The sequence below is a fragment of the Triturus cristatus genome, chromosome 7, assembly GCF_964204655.1.
Source record: "Triturus cristatus chromosome 7, aTriCri1.1, whole genome shotgun sequence".
In the NCBI taxonomy this organism is placed as follows: Eukaryota; Metazoa; Chordata; class Amphibia; order Caudata; family Salamandridae; genus Triturus; species Triturus cristatus.
The window spans coordinates 1,525,493,673-1,525,516,522 of NC_140590.1; the positions used below are offsets into that span (position 1 = coordinate 1,525,493,673).

At 46.6% G+C, this 22,850-nt stretch overlaps 1 protein-coding gene across 2 annotated transcripts in view; it reads left to right on the forward strand.

The window, feature by feature from the left end:
* LOC146812303 (protein spire homolog 1-like) overlaps positions 1 to 22,850 on the forward strand; it is a 197,437-nt gene that overhangs the window by 73,566 nt on the left and 101,021 nt on the right. For both annotated transcript variants that reach the window (XM_085614578.1, XM_085614576.1), the window contains exon 8: positions 14,709 to 14,823. In XM_085614578.1, coding sequence (XP_085470704.1) covers positions 14,709 to 14,823 — 115 coding nt within the window. The remainder of the gene's footprint in view (positions 1 to 14,708; positions 14,824 to 22,850) is intronic.

A 22,850-nucleotide genomic window follows, 5' to 3' on the forward strand; every position in this document is an offset into this window, starting at 1 on the left:
ACAATAGCAACCTGCTATTTTGGCATGACTGTCTCCTGGCCAATAGATCTTTGCCGTTGATTTAGAATGGAGCTTGAAATCAAATGCATTTCAAATAAAATCCACTTTCATTGTCTTGATGTTCACTCAATGATAAGTTTGGAATAGTTTTAAAGCTTTATTTCTCATTGAGATTACGAATGTTTTGTCTTTTTATTCTGTTGTCTAATACAGAAATATCAAAGTTTGTTGTTCAGCATAAAATAGACCTGATGCTGCTCATCTGAGCTATTACTGGTAGGACGCTAGGTTGGCTAAAATACTCGTAGAAAGAATTGCTGTGTGATTATTTGTTTAAATTTGCGGGGAAATCACAGGGGGGATGTACCGTTTGGCGATATAGTTGGAGGTGGGAGGTTGAGAGCCAGAACCAAACGTGTTAGTTTCTACTGTTTCTATTGTGTGGGAAGCTTTTAAAATTGTCACATTGAAACTGAACTTATTCTTACCCTTTTTAAAAAAAATCTTGCTGCTTGCTCTCACATCCCGTACTCCGCCTCAGTGAACTTGCACCTCACTGGGCTGGTAACTGGGACAGATTACGCGGTATCTGCACTTCCGCCTGGTCATCAGGACATTTGCCTGGCCCAGAGGTACGCAAGCCGCCTTCCCGCCAGAGATGTTTCACGGGGGGGTTTTAAGCACGGCCGCACGCAGCGGGCGTGCCGAAGGCAAGCCAGTCTGCGCCCGGCCCGAGCCTAGGGCCAGGGATGCTGCCAGTGGTAGACCTCACTTTGGTTCTGCCTCTATACTCGCCTATACTGGGGAACAACTGCGAGCCCATAACCAACATGGTGGCTGCAATGTATTATTTGACATCAATACCAATCCTTGTATGACTCCTCCGAATTGTAAAGCCTGTGGGTTCTCTTTTCATATTTTGGAATCTCCCCAGTTATCGGCAAATTGGAAGCGGTTATCCACTGGGAAGAATGACACAATGTCCATGTTAGGTTGCCTTATTAATGCACGGTCATTATGCAAACCTGCGTCTGAGTTTTCTCTGTTTAATGAAATGCGTGGCATTAACATAGCATTTATTACAGAGACCTAGGGAGATGCCTCTGCCGATCCTGACCTAGCGTTGGCGGTTCCTTTAGGGTTTTCTTTATTTAGGCAAGACCGAGTGGGTAAATGAGGTGGAGGACTGTCCGTTTCCTAGTACTTGGAAAGGTGTTTACCTGCCAACATAATGGTCCCTATTTGGAGTCCTTGCTTTTTAAATTGATAGGCAATCATTACACTTTGAATGGCCTGTTATGCTACCGGCCACCAGTCTCTCGAGCCACGTTTTTGACAAAGATTGGTACTTCTCTAAGTATCATATCAGTCACCAGATTTTATGCTCCAGGGTGATTTTAACGTCCATTTGGAGGATCCACTGGATAGCGATGCTGTACATTTTTTTTAGACATCGCAAACAGCATGGGTCTTACTCAACTGGTGTCTCGTAGCACACACTCTGGGGGTCATTTATTGGATGGAATATTTTCCGACAACCATCTACAATGCCTTCCACCAATGCCAATTGTCTGGTCGGACCATAAAGTTGTCCGGTTTTCATTTCCGGTACAAAATCCCCAGACAAAGAACTCAATAAACAGGCAGCGGAAAATGGTCCGACCTTGGAATAAGTTGGATGTGGGTGCACTTCAATTTGCTTTAAACCAAAACGCCCCACTACCCTTAGACCCAAATGAAGCTGTGGCTGCATTTGAGGACTGGCTGAGAATCAATAGACCAAAGTCTACCTGCTAAAGGCATTTCTAGCCACAGGCCTAGACCTACTGAACCTTGGTACACTGAACAGCTTAGGACACAAACGTCGTCGTCTGGAAAGGAGGTGGAGACTATCTCCCGATCCAGGGAACAAAGCGAACTATAAATTAGCCTTACTTGAGTATTAAACAAAAACTCATCAGTAAAGAAAAAACTAGGCATTTCACTACGGTGATACGGACAGCAAAAAATTAGTCAAAAGAACTTTTTTTGACAGTAAAACGAATAGCCAAATGCACTGAGGCTGTTGATTCACCCAAAACCTAGGCATTCTGTGACAGGGTGGCTACGTTTTTCCAAGATCAAGTCAAGGAGGTTTACGACTGTTTCGCTAAACCCACGATTCAAGAAATAGCTGCCTCGTCAGTGGCCTCAGTCAAACTTAGGACTGCCGGTACTGCGCCAGACACCTGCGCAGATTGGAGTCATTCTTCTGAATTATCTACTTTTCCGCCACTGACAATGGAAGCAACAATAAACTTCCTAAAATCTACCAAATCAGGTTCTCCTCTAGACCTATGCCCTCCAAAAATCTTTCATCTTTTACCTGACATTTTTGCGTCTCACTTCATGCCCATTTTTGATCAAATATTTTTATCTAGCGCATTCCCCACCAGTTAGAAGCTGGCCTCCGTGCTACCCCTTTAAAGAAAAAAAAAAAAAACTTATCTTGATACTGAGCCCAAGAACTATCGTCCCATCTCCAGACTCCCGCTACCAGCGAAAATGGCAGAGAAAGCCATGAATAATATTTTATCTGAATATATTGAAAGGAATGATTTCTTTGATACTCAATTCAGGTTCCGTAAACATCACAGTACCGAATTGGCATTGATCACAGCTTCAGAAATGATTAGGCAAACCGTCGACTCAGAGGGCAGTGCAGCACTTGTGCTGCTTGACCTCTCGGCGGCGTTTGACACTGTGAATCATCAAACTCCTGGAAGTTCTAAAGGGAATCGGCGTCAAAGGGAATGCATTTACCCTACTTGAATCATTCTTGTCGGATAGGGAACAATTTGTGGCTTTAGATAATTTTAGATCACCCAATTTTACATTACCATGTGGGGTGCCACAAGGATCCTCCCTGAGCCCCACTCTTTTTAATATTTGTTGCACCATTGGCGAAACTGATCCGGTCCATGGGTTTTTCTGCTGTCTCCTATGCAGACGATACGCAGATTATCGTCTGTGTCGGGATCCCCCACCGACACTTTGAAACCGTTCCATTCCTCCCTCCGTCAGGTTGGGGAATGGATGGCTACTAATTGCTTAAAACTTAACTCCAGCAAGATGGAGGTTTTGCTTTTTGGGGCCCACACGAACTTCTGGTCACCCGATCTATGGCCCCTGGAATTAGGGCCACTACCAATGCCAGTGACTAAGGTTAAGGACCTGGGAGTCACTTTTGACTCCAAACTTTCATTTGAATACCACGTCAATCAGGTTACATGCCTCTTTCTATACGTTAAAAATTCTACAAAAAAATCCTCCCATTCATCCCAGCTGAGCTCCGTAAATTAGTGGTTTCAGCACTGGTCCTTTCAAGGGCCGACTACTGCAACGGGCTCTTTATCGACCTCCGAAAAAAATTCCTGGCTAAATTGCAGGTTGTTCAGAATGCGACAGCCAATCTCCTGTTGAACATTCCAAGACACAAATCTGTGTCAATGGCACTCAAGGATTTACACTGGCTGCCAGTAAAAAAATGTATAGAGTTTAAGATCCTTTGTATTGTCTTGAAGATCACACAGGACATAGGACCAGGATTTTTAAAACTGAATTTGATGCCCTACGTTCCAGTACGCAACCTTCGCTCATCCTCTGCAAATGATCTTGTTGTTCCCATGGGTGAAAAAATGCTCCTTGGGGGTGGGGGGGGCCTGAAGAAGCTTTTTATTGGGCGCAACTAGGTTGTGGAATTCTCTCCCAATTAAACTGTAACAGGAGAAAAATCTGTTCGCTTTCAGGAAGGCGGTAAAAACGTGGTGGTTTAGTCTTTAAGGCCCCTGAAACACTTTTGCCGATATCCTGTCTCAATGAGCAAGTGCCTTGACACCCTCGGGTGATTGTTTGCGCTCTATAAGTCGCAATCGCAATTTCATATAAAGGAAATAATCTCTATCTTAGTCTAAGAGTCCTAACCTAAATAAGAACCCACAAAGTTATTTTCGAAACGAGCTACATTCTGGAGCTTCTAGTTAGTTTAAAGAATAAACTCCCCATAAATAGCAGTTCCAGAAAACTCTGAGTTCCCCAACAAGTTGCAGCAGCAACTGTTAAAAAATGAGGAGAAATTTATAACCGCAGTAGCTATGATCAACATTAGGATAAAGTCTCTCCACAAAAGTGTCAGAATAATGTTAGCAGTAGCACACAGTAATTCAGGCAAGAAAAAAGGGAAAATTATGTGTGAACATAGGGTAAGATGGCATTAATTCTCTCTGACTAGGAACACGTGTATATATGAAAACGCATTATTGCAACATTCAGCTGGTTGTCATTGTTATCCAAAAGAAACGGGTCTTTCGATGGTCTGTTTCTTCTCCCATTTCCCACGGTAATCATTCACGCTGGTGTGCAGTTATCTAAAAGTTTCTAAATGTCTTGCACTAGGTACACGAGGGAAGGTTCTCTTGAACCTTTGCAGGCCTATTCTTGTAGCTGATGTCTGTATCCCATTGTGTGGACAAAGGGCTAGTCTAAGGCAATGAAACCTTTCTATCCATAAAGTCCGGATCTGAAAGAAACACGTTGGTTTGATTCCTTACCTTAGAATATCACCAGGCGTCCGGCTAGATCTGGAAAGATTTTTCATCCGCAATACCCCTTGCGCGTCGCTAGGCTAAGTCTGCGGCTCCGCGTCCGGCATCGTGCGCCGGAATGACGTCGTCGGAGTACTTAGATGCCGCTCTCGCACGCTGACGTTAGTTCTTCTTTTTTCCACGCCAGACAGCGCCGATCCAGGAAGAGCTTACCCCTTTAGTCACTTTTTGACAAACTTTTTGGACTCTTTTGTCTACTCGACTCGAACTGGTGCCGGTAGGATGCCTGAGTTTAAAGCCTGTGACTCCTGTCACCGACTGATGTCGGTGATGGACCACTACTGCCTGGAAGCCGACCATGATGCAGAGTCGTGCCTCGACTGCCAGGCCTTGACCTCGAAGGTTAGGCGGGAACGGTCCCGCAAGCCACTCGAGCTCCGACACTCTGCTCCGCGCCGTTCACGGTCCCGGTCCAGGAGGAGGTCTAAGGACCGGTCGCGGAGCCGCAGCCACCATCACCGCTCGCGTGGTTCCAAGTCTTGGGGTAATTCGAAGCATGGTAAGAAGTCCAAGAGATGACGCCGATCTTCGGACTCCCCTCGCCGGTCGTGCGACTTGGTTGAGGGTCCGGGTGGTACCACCCCTGCGGCTCCGCTGGGGCCGCGTCCGTCCCCATACCCACTGGTCCCTGGGACTGACGCGACTCCGACGGAGATCAGTGCCTTCCTCTCGGCCATGAGGGGCCTGGCTCCGTCGTCGACTTCTGCCGGCGCGCCATCGAGCCCCGCGGGCTCGACAGGGCGACCTAGCAAGCCGGCGGCTCCGGCCCCGGCGCCGTCGTAGACTTCGGTACTGACGCCGCAGGTCCCTGTGGGATCCAGGCCTGGATTTCAGTCGGTGCCGGTCGACCTCACAACGCCTCCTCCGCCGGCACCAACACCGGTTCCACACCCGGCACTGTCTCCAGACGACTCCGTGCCCCGGTCCGGGCCCGGCGCCGGTGTCATTTACCGGTGAGGTAAATGACCATTTAATCTACCGTCCGGCTCCGATTATTCCCCCTGTTTATCAGGAATCGGATGACTGGGGTGACTGGGAGGGGTCGGAGGACCCTCTGGCCCTGCAGGCCAACTTCTCTCAGGACTGGGCAGATGAGCTGGGGGATGCCAGTGGTCTGGACACCTCCTCGGACACTGGTTTCATCTCTCCTCCGACTGTGGCTTCGGAGGAAGGTGCTGCATTTTCCGTGGTGCTCCACAAGGCGGCTAAAGCCCTTGGGCTGGAGCTGCCTGCTGTGGCCGTGAGGACTAACCTACTCACTGAAGTGCTTCAACCGTCAGCAAGCTCCTCTGAGCCTCTGATGCAGTTCAATGAGGCACTAGTGGGCGTTCTGAAGGGCACCTGATACAAGCCCTCCACAGTGCCTCCTGTGGATCGGAACGTGGCCCGGCACCACCGCCCTGCTCCGGGCGACCCCCAGTTTTCTGTCCCAACACCCCACGCCCGAGAGCCTGGTTATCCAGGCCTCTACTTCCCAATCCTCCTTCCTGTCCACTCCCCCGAATCGGGAATCCAAGAGGCTGGAACAGTTCGGTAAAAAGCTGTTCTCTTCCCTTAGTTTGGGACTGCGTTCCTTGAATACCACTTGCCTCTTGGACCGTTATTCTCACTCTGTGGGATACGGTGGAGAACGTGCTGCCCCAGTGTCTGGAGGAGGCCCGGACGCGGCTCGCCCAGGCTCTTGCCAACAGGCGGGATGCAGCACGACATGCTATTCGATGTGGACTAGGCACTACGGATTCGCTGGGTAGGGCGATGTCAACCATGGTGGCGCTCCACCGACACGCCTGGCTGCTGTCCACGTCTTTCTCAGGGGATGTCCAGAGCACCCTCATGGATATGCCCTTACATGGCACTCGCCCTTTTGGCAAAAAGGCGGATAGTGCGCTGGTGTGCTTCAAGGACTCCCGGGCTACGGCCAAGTCCTTGGGCCTCTCTGGGCCTCAACCGCAACCTTCCGCCTTTCGTCCCTTTCGTGGCCAAGGAAGGGGCGCCCCCTCACGTCCGCCTAGCCACCGGCCGGAGAACGAACCTGCACGCGGTCGCGGACGTGGATTCTGCCGAGGAGGTACCGGGGGTCAACGTTTCGGTCAGTCCCCATCAACCCGGCAGCACCCGCCTCAAAGCCCTGCTAGTCCGTGCTTTCAGGCCCATTCCACGCCAGTGGGAGGCAGAGTTCGCCATCACCTGCTCCACTGGCGTTCCATCACGTCGGACTGGTGGGTGCTGCAAATTGTCCGAAGGGGCTACTCCCTCCCCTTCGAGATGATCCCTCCAGCCTTGCCACCGCAGTGCCACCACATGTCGGGGGATCACTTGAATCTTCTACGGGAGGAAGTTGCAGCCCTCTTGGCCAAGGGGACCGTCAAGCGCATTCCTGGTCCAGAAGTAGGTCGTGGTTGCTACTCCCACTACTTTCTGGTTCCCAAGAAGGGCAAAGGGGGCCTACGCTCTATCTTGGACCTCAGGAGCGTCAACGCCTTCCTCCAGAAGGAGAGGTTCAAGATGCTTACCCTAGCTCAGGTTCTGGCTGCCCTGGATCCAGGAGACAGGATGGTAGCGGTGGACTTGCAGGATGCTTATTTTCACATTCCCGTCCTGCCGGCCCACCGACGTTACCTGCGGTTCACGGTGGGTCAGGAACATTTTCAGTTCACGGTGCTCCCCTTCGGCCTCACCAGTGCCCCTCGGGTGTTCACAAAAGTGATGGCGGTGGTCGCAGCTCATCTGCGCAGATCAGGGGTTCCAGTATTCCCCTATCTCGACGACTGGCTGTTGAAGGCGGGCTCGCCCCAGCAAGTCGTCTCCCACCTCCAGACTGCGGTCGACCTCCTGCATTTGCTGGGGTTCTCCATCAACGAGCCCAAGTCGCATCTGAGTCCCTCCCAGAAGCTCCTTTTCATCGGGCGGGTTCTGGACTTGGCTCAGTTCCGGGCTTATCCTCCGGAGCAGCGGGTCCGGGATATTCAGGCTCTGATTCCCATCTTTCAGCCTCTATCCCGGGTTTCGGTCAGGTTGGTGCTGCGTCTTCTGGATCCTGTTAGTGCATCATGCCAGGTGGTGAATGCGGGGTCTGCAGTGGGACCTGAAGTTTCAGTGGGCCCAGCATCTGGGCAACCTGTCCGATTAGGACTTGATCTCGGAGGGCACTGCAAAACAGTTGCAGTGGTGGCTCATGAGCCGCGATTGGGTCAGCAGCAGATCCCTCTCCCTACCCACCCGGAGCACGTAGTGGTGACGGATGCGTCCCTCCTGGGATGGGGGGGCCACATTGGGGAGGCGGAGATCAAAGGGCTCTGGTCTCCGGCGGAGTCTCGGCTCCATATCAACCTTTTGGAGCTGAAAGCGATCCGACTTGCACTGAAGGCATTCCTTCCTGTTGTCCGGGGAAGTGTGTTGCAGGTGTTCACGGACAACACCACTGCCTTGTGGTATTGCAACAAACAGGGCGGGGTGGGGTCGTGGACCCTTTGTCAGGAGGCTCTGCGCCTCTGGACAAGGCTTGAACATCAGGGCATCACCCTGGTGATTCAACATCTGGCGGGCTCTCTGAACGCCAGAGCAGACTAACTCGGCCGCTGGTGCATGATGGATCACGAATGGCGTCTCAACTTGGACGTGGCGCAAGGCCTCTTTCGGCAGTGGGAAGAACCTTGGTTGGATCTATTCGCCACTGAAGAGAACGCCATGTCAACAGTTCTGCGCGTTGGGGAGTTTCGAAGGCGGCACTCGCTCAGGGACGCTTTTCTTCGCGAGTTGAGTTGCGGTCTGTTGGCCGCCTTTCCGCCTATACCACTTCTACCCAGAGTGCTGAAGAAGATCAGGCGCGACCGGGCCCAAGTTATCTTGGTGGCTCCGGATCGGGCACGAAGGTACTGGTATCTCGAGCTACTCAGTCTGTCAATCGATCCCCCGATGCGACTGCCTCTTCAGGAGGACCTTCTGTCGCAGCAGCAGGGGACGGTCCTCCACCCGAACCTGTCCAGTCTTCACCTTCATGCGTGGAGATTGAGCAGCGACAGTTGATGCAATTTGACTTGCCTCCTGAAGTCTGCGATGTGATTCTGGCAGCCAGGCGTCCCTCCACTAAAATGGTATACGCCTGTAGGTGGAACAAATTTGTGGCATGGTGCACAGCAAAGGCTCTGGATCCCCTTTCCGCCCCTCTTTCTGAGGTTCTCCTCTTCCTTCTTTCTTTGGCCCAGCAGGGCTCTGCTCTGGGCACTCTTAAAGGTTATCTTTCTGCTATCTCTGCCTTCCTGATCAGCCTTCTCTCTTCAAATCCCCTGTTTCTCGATTCCTTAAGGGCATTACTCGCATGTTTCTTCCTGTCCCTTTTGTAATGCCTCCGTGGGATTTGAATTTTGTTTTGACATATATCTGATGTGCGCTCCCTTTGAGCCACTTCATAATTGTCCTCTTCGTCTGTTGACGCTTAAGACTGCTTTCCTGGTAGCCATCACCTCTGCTAGAAGGTTGAGTGAGCTCCAGGCTCTCTTCTAAGCCTCCTTTCCTTTCTATCCATCCGGACAAGGTTGTGCGCCGCACTCTCCCTTCCTTCCTTCCTAAGGTTGTGACTGCCTTTCACATCGGACAGTCTGTTACGCTGCCCACCTTCTTTCTGCCTCTGCATCCCTCGAAAGAGGAAGAGAGGCTCCATCATCTGGACCCAAAACGTGCGCTCCTCCTATCTGGCCCGCACAAAACATGACCAACTCTTCGTTGGCTACGTGGGTGCTAAGAAGGGGCAGGCGGTGCACAAGCGGACCATCTCTCGGGTCGTTTTGTGCATCAAAGCTTGTTACTCCTTGGCTAAAAAGGAACCTCCTGTTGGGCTGAGGGCCCATTCCACTCTGGCCACGGCGGCGACGACTGCCCTGGGTCGGGGAGTCTCCTTGCAGGACATTTCAGGCAGCAACGTGGGCCTCGCTGCACACGTTTGCCAAGCATTATTGCCTGGACAGCCAAGTCCAGAGAGACCGCTTCTTTGGCCGTTCTGTTCTCCAGGACTTTCTGGTGTGATCTTGGTTCGCAGACCCACCACCAGGGTTGGTATTGCTGGGGTATCTATTCTAAGGTGAAGAATCTAACTAACATGTTTCTTTTAGATGAACAAGTTACTTACCTTCAGTAACGATGTATCTGTAAGAAACATTAGTTAGTTAGTGAGTTAGATTCCTCACCGACCCACTCATCCTCCCCGTTCTGCGAATCAACATCTAGGGTTAAGGTTATCCTTTTCAGGGCCCTAGACTTTTTTGGCACCAGTGTCGGTCTCTTGCATGGCTCTGCGTTCCTGGCGTGCAAAGCTATGTACAAGAACTGACGTCCACACGCGAATGCGGCGTCTAAGTACTCCGGCATTCCGGCGCACGACGCCAATGATTGACGCGGAGCTGCAGACGATGCCTAGCGACGCTTAAGGGGTATTGCTGACGGAAAATCTTCCCGGATCCAGCCTGGGGATAATCTAAGGTGAGGAATTTAACTAACTAATGTTTCTTACAGATACATCGTTACCGAAGTTAAGTAACTTGTTCATCTAGACCATGCAAAACAATACCTTAAAGCTTAACATTACTAATACTCTATTCATTATAAACAAAATATAGCAAAGTACATTGCTTGGAGAAATAAGGAAATCATATGGTGTGAGCAAGCAAAGAAATACTTTTCTCTTAGAGCAGCAATTTTTAAAGTGATGAACAATTTTGCAGTAGGATGATTAGGTCAACAGGTTCTAAAATTCATTTTATTTAAATGTCAAACAGAAGTCGAAATACATTTTCAGGCCTAGTCTTAGAAGCACATTAGGTGTGATGGCCTACTACTTTAAGTTGCACGTCTGTTCTCCACATTCAAGAAAGCACCTTCTATGGTTTAAAGCTGCACATTTTATTTTTCACACTTAAATAAACCTTTTTCTATGGTTTTTTCTATGGTTATGACCAAGTTAAACACATTTTCTAATGTCGGGCACACTTTCTTCAACGCTGAGGTCCATTTTTCATGAAAAATTTATGCTTTAACAGTGGATGAGAGGGTGACTGCTGTAGGTTCCTGTTTAAATTCTCCTAATCAATTTACACCCTACCTATTTTGCATGATTGATTGGTGTTCCATGGCCCACTCCTTTCCCAGCCTGGATATAATTTTCAATGTATTGATTCCTTACCGTTCGCAAGACTTATTTATTTTTTTTGGTCATTCCAATGTTTCGTCTAACATTATTCAATCAAAATATCTGACATTTTCATGTCCCAATTGTCCCTCTGACTAGGATTTTAATAAAAGTACGAGCATTGCTCGTTAATGGAAGTTAACATCTCTTTTGTACAGATTCCCATATGAAATGGGTCAGCGCTGCTTTAATCATCTTGGAGATTTCTTTTTTGTGCGACCATGACGCATCTTTATCAAAAGCTGCATTTCTATTATTTCGTGATTCTTCTTTTAAAATAATGAGATCCACCCATGTCTGCATGAGAAGTAGTGGTCCATGAAAATTTATTTAATTTTTTATTTTAGGAGTTTTATATAGCGCTAGCTGGACCCGAGGGTATCGGAGCGCTTCACATCAAGTAAATTATGTGCAAATAGGCAGTACAGAGTATAGTAAAACATGGGGATCGAGCTGGGGATCGAGCGAACAAAGGCGCAGTCGAGCAGAGGGGCATGGGAGTGCAGGTCAAACAAGACTAGTCTCCAACGAGTTTCTTTGTTCACACCGGATGAGTGTCCAAAAAGTTTTCTTGATCCGAGTCAGTGTCACCGGTCATACAATTAAAGTTAGAGTGCCGGCTAGGGTGCATCCTTGGCTCCTATTGGTTCGCTCGAGAACGATCGAAGAAGAGGACTTTGAGCAGATTTTTGAATTTTGGAAATGAGGGGATCGTTCTGATGTGGGGGGGATGGAGTGCCAGATTTTGGGGGCGTTTCCAGCAAACTATTTTGCTGCGTTTTTTTGCTTGTGAGTTTTCAGCGGGATGAGTAGTAGAGTGTTGGAGCTCCTGAGGTTCCTGGACTGCCCTTTTGAGTTTGGCAGCCAGGTATTCCGGTTTGCCTGTGTGCAGGGCTTTGTGCGTGAGGCAGGCTGTTCTGAAGCTGGCTCACAACTCAATTGGGAGCCATTTGAGTTTTCTGAGTGCTGGGGAGATGTGTTCAAATTTTTTAGTCCCGGTGACCATGCTGGCTTCTGCATTGAAGGTACTTTTGAGGGAGGCGAGGTGTGATTTTGCTGTCCCAGTCAGGGCTGCAATTCCATAGTCCATTCTGGAGAGCATCAGTGCTTGGGTGGCTTGTTGAAGGTCCTTGAGCGGATCTTGTAATATGTTTTTTCATGTCCAGTTTTGGGTCTAGGGTGATACCTAGAGATTTTACCGAATCTGCCAGGATGAGGGTTCCATTGAGGGCATCAATATCTTTGAGCCATTCTGCGATTTGTTGGCTTTCATCTTTGTTGGAGATGAGGAGTATTTCCTTTTTCTCTTGATTGAGTTTCAGGTGATTGCTTGAGAGCCAGTTTTGTACCTCACCGAGCATGGCGTTGAGTCTCAAATGAGTGCAATGATTTGTAGACCCGTTTGTAGATTGCTTAACTGTGTACCAGAGGTGGTTTTCTCTTGAAAGGATGTTTATGTAGATTTCGCTAAGCCACAGTCTATTGGCTGTTAAGCAAATCATTCCACCTGGGGTGCTTCCATCACAAAGGATGAGGCATGGACTATTTTTATTAATTACAAATACAATGAATCGTCACACCGTGGGATTGCTAGTCCACCATGACATTACCAGCAAAGCACTGCACTTCCACCCAGTGCCACCACACCACCTCCCTTTACTACCACACTACTAGTAAATCACCATTGTCAATTTCATATCTCCTGCACTACTGGGCCCAGTACACTCTAACCCATAGAACCACACAGCACCTCAACTCTCCATGACTACCTACCATCACTCCAAAAATACCTGTCTGCAAAAAACTACCACCCTTTCGGTGCCGTGCCGCAGCCACGCTGCACTACTGTGCTATCCTCACCATGTTATATTGGTAACTGATGGTACCTCACTTCCGGCCACCATCAATCAGTCTACCAAACCCAAGCAAATGCATTACCCCCCTCACGGCACCCCACATAGAAATCACAGTACCATTCTGCCCATACAGCACTTCAATACTGAATTACAACTGCATACAACCAAACTACCAAGATTGTTGCTACTACTACTCCACTACACAATATCTACCACACTCCCGGGATCCACAAAAGCAGAGTAGTGGGCACCATTAGGTCATTGATGCCAATAGCACAACAAAGTCCAACCTTTACACCATGGCCATTACTATGCTAGTGGTGGGCATAAGCACGCCAATCTTCTCCCCATTTCCTAAAGAAATGCATAAATGAATCTAACACTTTTTACCAGTGTATACACATTGCTAACACTCTTCCTCCTTAAAAGCCAAATTTGTTTTAAATTCATGGCACTTCCATGCAATGCAGCGATCCTAACTTTTTAATATTTTTCTAAATGCCTCAGAAATCCCTGTTGAATCCCCCATATAACAATATAGCAAAAATAAATCTCCACGCCAAAACCAAAATTAGAATATGAATTACAAAGGTTACCTATGACTGTGCCTATTGTGAACCAAGATGTGCGCTGTGCATTATAGGGGAGTTATCTGCAGATAATTGGTGTTTTGGAATTGGGGAAAGTAGCCCACTTCTTTAACTTTGAGACAGAGAGCATGCTTGACCCATTCGATGGTGGAGAGACTTCTTAGGAAGACTCCACGCTCTGACAAATGTATCCTTTCCACAGCAACTACTACGTAGGGATGTCGTCTTAGTGGTAGAGTAGGGATAGACGTAATGCCTTTTACTCATTGACCCTTGATGCAGGGGAACTTGGCATCTCATTCTCTGTACCCTACTCCTTGAATTGATCGGCTTTTTTTTATGCTGCATCGTTTGCATTGGATACGCAGATTTGGCTGTATGCTAATTCCTTTGGATTTCTATACCCTTGTGTTGAGGGGTCTCTATGTCCAGTTCTTTTTGACTTTGTAATAAATTGACTAACCTTATATAGTGGTCCATGAGTCATTGAAATTCCAAAGGCGTTAATGATAATTTGGTCATGTACTAAGTTTTCTCCCTTTTACCCTTTCCAGCTGCTAAAAAACCATCGGATTGTGACTCTAGAATAGTTCTAGAGCTTTTGGGCCTAGCCCTTTCATCATATTATAAGCATTGATAGCACGATCAAGCCCAGCCCTTGTGCAATGCTTGCACTGGCATTCTTTACAACGTCTGCTAAGAGCTGTGCCTAGGAGAGTCGAGCAACTTGTGTGCATTATCAGTGAATTTGCGCATTAATAAATGAGTGCTTGCGCAATGGATGCATTAAAGTATTTATTCATGTGCTAAACCACTCATCACCACTCGCATTTAATAAGAATTATGCATGCATACAACACAAATAACTCTATGCACACATCCAGTCAGTGTTTACTCATTCTCAAGTTTACCCTTTCCACTTACCAAAAAGACAGCTACTTGCTTTGACAAAGCTTATTGTCATTGGGTTCCAATTTAGACTGTAAGCACTAATAAGGATACTTTGTCACTGGGATACAAAGTGTTGCAACCTGATATTTCATTAATAAACCATTGCATTATGGAAATAGGGGCCTTGGATTTTATTCAAACAAGTCTTTTGACCAGATAACAATTATTCTCAAAAGGACATTACTGCAAATATGTTGGCCAGAAACCTGGATCGCAATGGGGATGTTATGCTTTTTGAATTTGATTAAGCACACGAACACCAATGGTTTCTTGGTGCTACAGTAGCTAAAGGATTATGAAGTAGCCAATCAATAAGTGATTGGGTTAGATATCTAGAACCTGTTCTTGAAGTAAGTACTCCAACAGCTGCTTTCATGGCTGAAGAAAAAGCCTCCAGCCGAGGGTTACTGTAGTACATGCCAGCTAATATTGTAGATTTTTGCACATTCTGTGGTGTATTAAATCTGTGTTCCTTTCCCTGCCGCAGGCATCGGAGAGAAAACTGAAGGATCTTTCCCATCAAGAACCATGTCTACATGAGCGTCTCATGACCGAAATCAGATCTTCCAAAAGCCTGCGCTCGCGGTCTGTCATGACACCAGGTAGGTTTCCATTAACTCTATGATAATGGCAAGTGAAGGAATTTTATCTTTAGTGGTATACCACACTAGCGATAAAGGGAAAAATCTTGAATGCACATGGTTTCGTACTTGGTCTTAAAATACCTTTCTCTACTTATTTTAATTCCAGGCTGAAACGTTTAAGACTTTAAATAATATCGGCTCGGAAGCAGTGTAACGCTTTGGTGGAGGAGTGTCGCCCCACTGCTTTTAAGCAGTGCAAAGTAAAAAGCATAAAATGATAATACCTTTAAGTTATTATAATTTTATGCTTCCTGCTGCTTTGTGGGTGGGCTGCTCTGATCTCAGAGCAGGGAAGGGATCGAGGGGTTTGCCCATCTCTAAGATCGCAATGACTGTTTGGTCGGCCCTCTCGGGCCATCCAAACCAGTCATGCGCACTTTCCCCATTCTCCATGCAGGATGCATTCAAACCTGCGTGGAGAAGAAGCCCAGGCCCCCATTCCCTAGTTCTGTCGAACCAGGATGCTCAAAACCAATCCCATTGCAGCTTTGTGATTGGTCAGTGGGGCCTCACTGTGCTTCTGTCCGAGACAGAGAAGAGGAGTGGAGACGCAGGACCCAGCACAAAGGGAAGTTGTTTTTTTTTTTTTTTTCTTGTAATGCCTAACTCGCCCTGCCCTCTCATGCCGACCACCCCTGCTTTAAAACTGCAAAAGACGTGCAAATGATGGACGGAATGCAGAACAAATCAAACATTCACTCCCAGTCAAGAGATCTAGGTTGAATCAATCGTTCTTTTGCTCATTATGCCACCCCAGTTTAGACATGTTCATTTACAGTTGATGAAAGGGTCACAAACTTGTAAGGCAAACCCTGCCTTCATCCGCTGACTCACTGCATGTGTTGGCTTCACTGTTGTGTTAGTTTAATGTATTTGTGGCAGAGAAGTAGGCAGTAGTAAAACCATTTGTCTGGCAGGTATCATTTTGTTGATGGTGGTCTGGAGTAAAAAGAGCATAAAGGGCACAGTTTTACACCAGAGCTATAGGTTTGTAGCCATAGTGACTTTGTGATGTTGGCCCAATGTCTGCGTTGCTTGCCACACGATAGTGTTAGAAATTACTATTCATCTTTTCCGTAGCATATGTGTGCCTGCGACTTTGTGTATAACCTTACTCAACTCCCTCTTTCACTTGCCTTTCTCCTAATTCACCCACCACAAGAATAGCCCGGCCCCATGGGGTGCTAAAAATTGCCCATTGGACAGAGCAAAAAAATGGAAAATAATACTTCCTACCAAAATGCGAATTGTCTTTTCACGTTTAAGATGGTCGCTGTTTGGTCTGGAGTTTCTATGAAAACTCTTGGCTTTGTTCAGTAGATACACCTCCATGTTAATACCACATGCACTGTAGTATAGCTTGTGATTTTAATGTAGTAACCTGTGTGTAACCTTTTAGGAAGGGCTGTCCAAGATGGACAAAGGACTGAGCACCAGATCCACTGTGGTGGTGTTTTTTAAATTTTGTTTCCTCTCTGTATGTCCACCTAAGATGTGTTTTCAGACTGTGACCTTAAATTGAACTAATTTACAAACTCTGTGGCTATCCTGAAAATCTGGTATGGATCTGACCCTCCTGGACCTGTTTTACAGCAAAGGGTTGAAGTGCAGCTCTGTAACTTATCATCTTGGGTAGAATTCCAGTGAGTGGCCCAAGATATTTTTCAGGAGGCCACTGCTGATTGTAGAAACTCTGATCCCTGCCAACGCTCCAGGGTAATATCTTTCGTGATGATGCTGCATGAGATTTGTTTGCTGCTGTGGTTCCCACAATATTTAATACATGTTTCAGTGTTGCGTTGATTCTTAAGTAATACAATTGATCAGAAGTGATATTTCCTCTTAATGCCTTAACATGGTAACCTGCTCTATATATTTTTTTCAATTCACTTCCCTTATTCGATCTTGAAAGACACTTAAGAAATATCCATATATAAATGAATGGCAGACATTCTTAAGGAAAGCAAAGCCAATAGTTTTAGGACGCCACCTAAAGGTGGTGCAAAATTCCGATGATAATCCTAAGAAATCGTCTTTTTCCAGTAAACGGGTAGCACTTGGCCAACAATAAGCTATTTTCTCAGAGCTGAAAAACTGCCTACAGTTCCTCTAACACCTTTTTAGGTCTCGCCTAGAGTGTGTTGCTCTAGGAGAGGGCTCTTGGAATCAGTTCAGACTTCCAAGAGCCTTCTCCGCGTGGGTGTGCCTCCTCCCACACATCCCATTGGCCTTTGCGTGTGGCTTTCAATAATTGAAAGCCCGCAAATGGCCAAAGCCGAGTGCATGTCCCGCCTCTCCTCAAAGCTTTCAATCCCATTGCCTAGGGCTCTCGGGAGTGTGCAGGGTGCCATCTGTTCTGGATCAGGTTTACTCCCAGAGTGTTTTGCTCTCGGGAGCCAGCAGCGGTGCGCTGGGATGCCATCTTTTGTGGATCATGTAACAAATACTTTCACTTGCACGGCCACGCTTGTTGGTTTTTTGTACACACTCATTTAAAAGGAGGCCAACTGTTTACCTGGATGCATGTTTTCTTTAGTGGAGAAACTCCCAAGTAAACAGGCCTTTTTGATAGGTTCCCGTGCAGTGTCACCGCGTTCCAGGCAACAGCTAAGCAAAGTGACAGCTCTGAATGTTTTCGTGTATGAAATGGGAACATATAAGTGTAAGTATTCACTATACCAGAGTACCTGTTTCCAAATGAGAATTGCCGGTACTTTCCCATTCGAAGTATGGAGCCTACTATTGAGACGTGCAGGAACTCACTCAAAATAAAGTTGTGCAGGTACTTAGTACTAGTAAGTACTTGCCCACACAAAGCATTGCTCCCTTTACGTCTGTGTAAATGAAGGTGGATTGTAAGATTTTGTTCAACAAAAAACACGGAATCTTGATTTTACCTGCTTGTCCTTCTGTCAGGGGCTGGGTGGATCAGTGGTTTATAAGATCACGATCACTAAACTAACGACCTCTTTAACCCCATGAGTGTGTTTATGGCTTAAGGACGACCAGGGCCAGTCTACTGACGCCTGCATTGTTGCGAATAGCGTCGCTTCCAGTGTAGTAAAAACAGCAGCTTTTGCACGACCAGCAACATTTGCAGAGCTTGGAGACATTCGGGTTGAAGTGCAAAAGAAGCGCAAGAAACTTAACTAAAAGAGCATACAATCTAACACAACAAGCAACCAACCACGATTGTGCATTTTTGTAACAAACTGTAGACTTCCCGTCCCGGCTAGTTTTTATAGACCTAAACCTACGTGGAAAAATGCCGACAAAATAAGAAAAAGTAAGTTATAAGTGAGGTCGTTCCATGTTTAAAACATGTAAATAAACTCAAATCTTCGTTTAAAACAACTGGGAACAGTGAGCGCGACAGACCGCACTGCTTGCATTAGCAAAGACTGTATTACACCGAAGGGCACACCGAATGCAACGCCCATTACACCATCACTAGCAGCAATAGACTTGGTGTTTCCGTGAAATGGTGTGTGTGCATACACTCGGCTAGGCAGATGGAAGCACATGGTGTCTGTCAGCCCCCACCCACCCTTTAATCTGATTGCATCATTTTTTTAATGTAGAAACTGAAGATGTTATCTCCTGATAAACGGGCACCAGCAGTGCGAGTGCAGCGTTTGGAGTAGAGATGTCATGGTCAGTGTTTGGCAATGGTGGAGTTACAGGGCAGAAGGGATCAATGCGGAAGACTTGGATTACAGTGGCAAGGGGACGGACTCCCTAAGAACTTGCTACCGGAACCCAATCATTGGCACGGTCCTACTGCGTGTCCATCAGATCTCTTCCCAACCTCCCTAAACCCAACAGATACAAATTAGCATTTACAAATGAAAACACGCCTTAGGTCAAAAATTACGAAATCCACAAGGTGTACCCGTTTGTACCAGAGACAATCTACCTTTCTTGACGTTTACGAAACAACTTAGTGCCTATTAGGCAGGGCACATACAGGGGCTGTGTGAAACATTGCTAATACCTCTCGCTAAACGCTTCTAACGTCCCAAAGGCGAGACCTATTGGCTATGCCAATGCTTGTTTTCAGCTGTCTGTATATCCACCATTATTGAACTTCATGTAAGCAGGCAGCTGACCTTTGGTAGGTTGTCTGCTGAAGGAAGCTGAACTCTGCTGAACGAGCATGCAGTCAGTGTCTTTAAAGCACATCATTGAACAGCACAACTTGCAACTTCAGCCTGGCAAAAGTATCTTGAGGCTGTTCCCCCTCTCTCCCATCCCCCCCCCCCCCCTGCCCCCTTGACTAGGATATCACTAATTGACACTCTGTCCTGGGCACTTCAGGGCTAAAACGGAAGTGCCCAGATCAGAGGTAATCCTTAGCACCTCGTCACAGTGGGATGGTCGCAGCAGTCTCACTGACCCCCATCCAACTATGTGACACTTGTGGGAAGGCTAAGGTCAGCCAATGAGGGAAAGTATCAATCCCAACTCTCCTGGAACCCCTGAGGCTTCCCTCCTGCAGTAAAGGTAAGTTTTATGTTTTTTGTTTGGTGCGTTAGTTTATGAATGTATGTGTATTTGTGACGAAGTGTTGCACACACACACACACACACACGCACACGCGCACACACCCCTACACCCCTACACCCCTACACCCCTACACCCCTACACCCCTATTCACTGTGAATGCATAGGTGAGTGTGTGTATGTCTCCCCACCTCCCTCCGCCCCCCAATTATTACTGGTACTTTTTTTGCAAAAGTGCGCATAACAAAAACACCAATTCCCTGAACTTCGTGCTGTCAGTCAAATCTCTCCCCACCAATTCAAAATCTGGAAAGGTAAACCTGAAACTTAGGATAGGGACATATGGTCAAAATCACTCACTGAAAGCAGAGCACTGGCGTTTTGCCTTTATTGCCCTGCAGAGTCAAATTCAACTTGGTTCGCTGCTCTGTGAGATAGAAAACAAACATAAAAAGCAGTGTTGCTTTATGAAGCACTGAGGAGTTGCACAATGTAGTTTCCTTAATGCAGACTACTTTAAGGTAAATGGCTCCTCACAGTGCACCTCAAAGGAAGTTCCCCAACATTAAGGCTTGTGTACAGCGCCTGCCTGCAGGGTCTTACTGGGAGGCATGCCTCCCACTCAACCTCTCTGGTAGATGGAGCCTTTGAAGATCATTGTCATGGTCCATCACTGTAGTTAATTTTAATTCTCATTAAAGAAATCACAATGACCAGCCTCTGACATCACTCGCAGCCCAAGAATTCCTTGTTCCTTCCAATCCTCAATGTCTGCAACCAGGAATTCGTGTTCCTCAGGGGTTTTCTCCTGCATTTCTCAATTTTTTGGATCCACGGAAGGCAGACGTGGAAATGAGTGCCTGCAGTTTCGCATCCACTTACAATGGACACTAAAGTCAATTTCATCCACTCCTGCTTTAAAAGGATGGCACACAGGACGAGGGTTGAACTGGCCCCAACAAGAGGGAGCGCACCAAAGATTCACCAAAAAGTGCTTCCTCCTTTGGGCAAAACTCAAACTCGATCCAATGTTCAGGCCAAGCCCTATTGTTGGCTTCTGAAGAAGGGTCCACCAGTGGCGGCTGCTGACAATTGAAGGTGGTAGGGCGTAAAATGTGCGGTGGAGCGAATCGCAGCGCACAAGCGTAGCAATCTAGAAAGAACGACCTAATGAGGTTCCCCCTCCGAGTAAATTTGGAAAAAATAGTGGGCAAAGGGTGCATTTACAAGCAAATTTGAGAAAGCAATGTAATGTAATGTATAAATCCTGCCAGTTCCACCAGTACTAGACACATTGTCAATTTGTTTTATCACCACACAGAGGTTGAGATGATGTGCATGTCTCATCCATGTACTAACCACACCTCACCTGCTTTTTCCCCAACTGCTGCTTATTCAAATCTATACATCTTATGTACTACGGTTTTGTACTGTTCTTCAAAGTTAGTTGTTTATTCACATCTGACTGCAAATGTGCATATACCCCTAAATGTCCTAGAGTTAAACTGATGCCAAACCACAAATGTCTAAGGTCTCTGTTGTATTTTATAAATGAATCCAGTTCTAACGCAGGTCAGTCCAAAAACCTTTATTCTGATCATCCACTCTCCGATCTCACAGAACTTGTACTCCAACATTCTAACATGAACTCCCATGGGCGATGTCAAGTGCTAGGAATGGAGGGGGGGGTGGAACATACCATTAGAGGAATCACACATTACAGTAAGATTAAAACACATCTCCCTCTGTAGGGGAGTATTACAAGACTCATTCATTTTAAGAAATGTTCACAATTTTATCATTACTCCATGTTTGTCTGTTTTCCAGGCGGAGTACATTCCTACCTGTCTTGTCCACCCGTAGGGGAGCACCATACTTACTCCACCCTGGTTGCACATGAATAGGTTTCTTGACAACCACAGGAGTGTCCATTTTAAAGTCTACATTTTTGACACCATGTTTCACATCATACCAAGACTTGTATTTCTGTTGACGTAACTCAACTTTCTCTTTGCTCTGGTTCAGATCAGGCAATACTCTTCCCACCTCCCAACCATCTAGGATTCGTTTTGGTACTAGGTTCCCTCCCTCTCAAACACAAAAGGAGATACTCCAGTAACAACATTGGGAGTGGTGTGGTATGCCCATACAGATTCTCTTAGGGAGTCTTCGACATTGAATCCATTTGTGATGGCTAGCTGAATGCGTTCCTTTCCCATGCGATTCACCCTTTCAACTAAACCATTAGCTTTCGGACAATAGAGTGCAGTCTTTTCATGCCTTATGTGAAGTTCTTCCAAGAATTCTCTCATTGTCTCAAACAAACTGCACCCCATTGTCTGAGTGTAGGAGGAATACCTTCAATGTTCTTCAAAAAGGAGATGAGATTGTTTGTTGTGGTAGATGACGTAAATTTGACGTTGACCCAATGGGAGGTGTAATCAACGAGAACGAACATGAACCTCCTCTGCGGACCCAGAACTTCCATAGGACCAATGATATCCATAGCCAGTTTGGTCCATGGAATCATCGGAACACTGACAGGAGCCAAAGGAGCTTTGTGGAGAACTTTACTTTTGTCACTTCTAGCACAACTGATGCATTCTTTAACTTTTAACTCGCTCATGGAATCCATTTTAGGAAACCAAAAGCAGCTTCGCACCTTATTTTTAGTGAGGCTCCTGCCCAAATGCCCTTTATGGGCTAGATCAATTTTTTTGTTTCTCAAAACCATGGGTGGAATGATTTTATCACCACGATGTATACGAGCAGACATGAGGAAAAGTTCAAGTCTCACCTCCCAAAAGTGTCTATGTCAGGGACTTCCGAAATTTTCTCTGGCCATCCTTTAATGATGAATTCTTTAAGAGTCTCCATGGCTTTATCTTCCTTCATGCCCTTGTCCCATTCATCACTTGTTAGAGAGGGTAGATGCGTGGAAAAAATGGGGACATCTAACGATTCCTCGCTATGATTGCCCATGAGGGGTGATATGGATAAATAGTCAGCGATCACAGTTTCTGGACCTGGTAAATACTCTACTTTAAAGCAGAAGTTTTCTAGACCCAGAACCCATTTACTTATCCGGGGAGACCTATTTTGAGAATGTTTAGATGAAAACATGAAAATTAATGGTTTGTGGTCTGTGTGTATAACCAATTTGGTTCCCCACAAGAAAAATTTAAAATGGTGCACAGCCCAGAAGCATGCCAACGCCTCCCTTTCAAAAACTGAGTAGTTGCGTTCTGATGAGCTAAGGGTCCGGGAAGCAAATGCTATGACACTTTCTTCCCTATCCCCTTTTTGGGAAAGCATTGCTCCTAACCCTTTACTTGATGCATCCGTAGTTAATACAGTTTTTCTCTTTGGATCAAACGTACCAAGGGCTGGAGAATCCAAAATGCGATGTTTTATCGTTTCAACCATTTCACTGTGTCCCTTTTCCCATTCAAATACAGTGTTCTTCTTGAGGAGCTCACGTA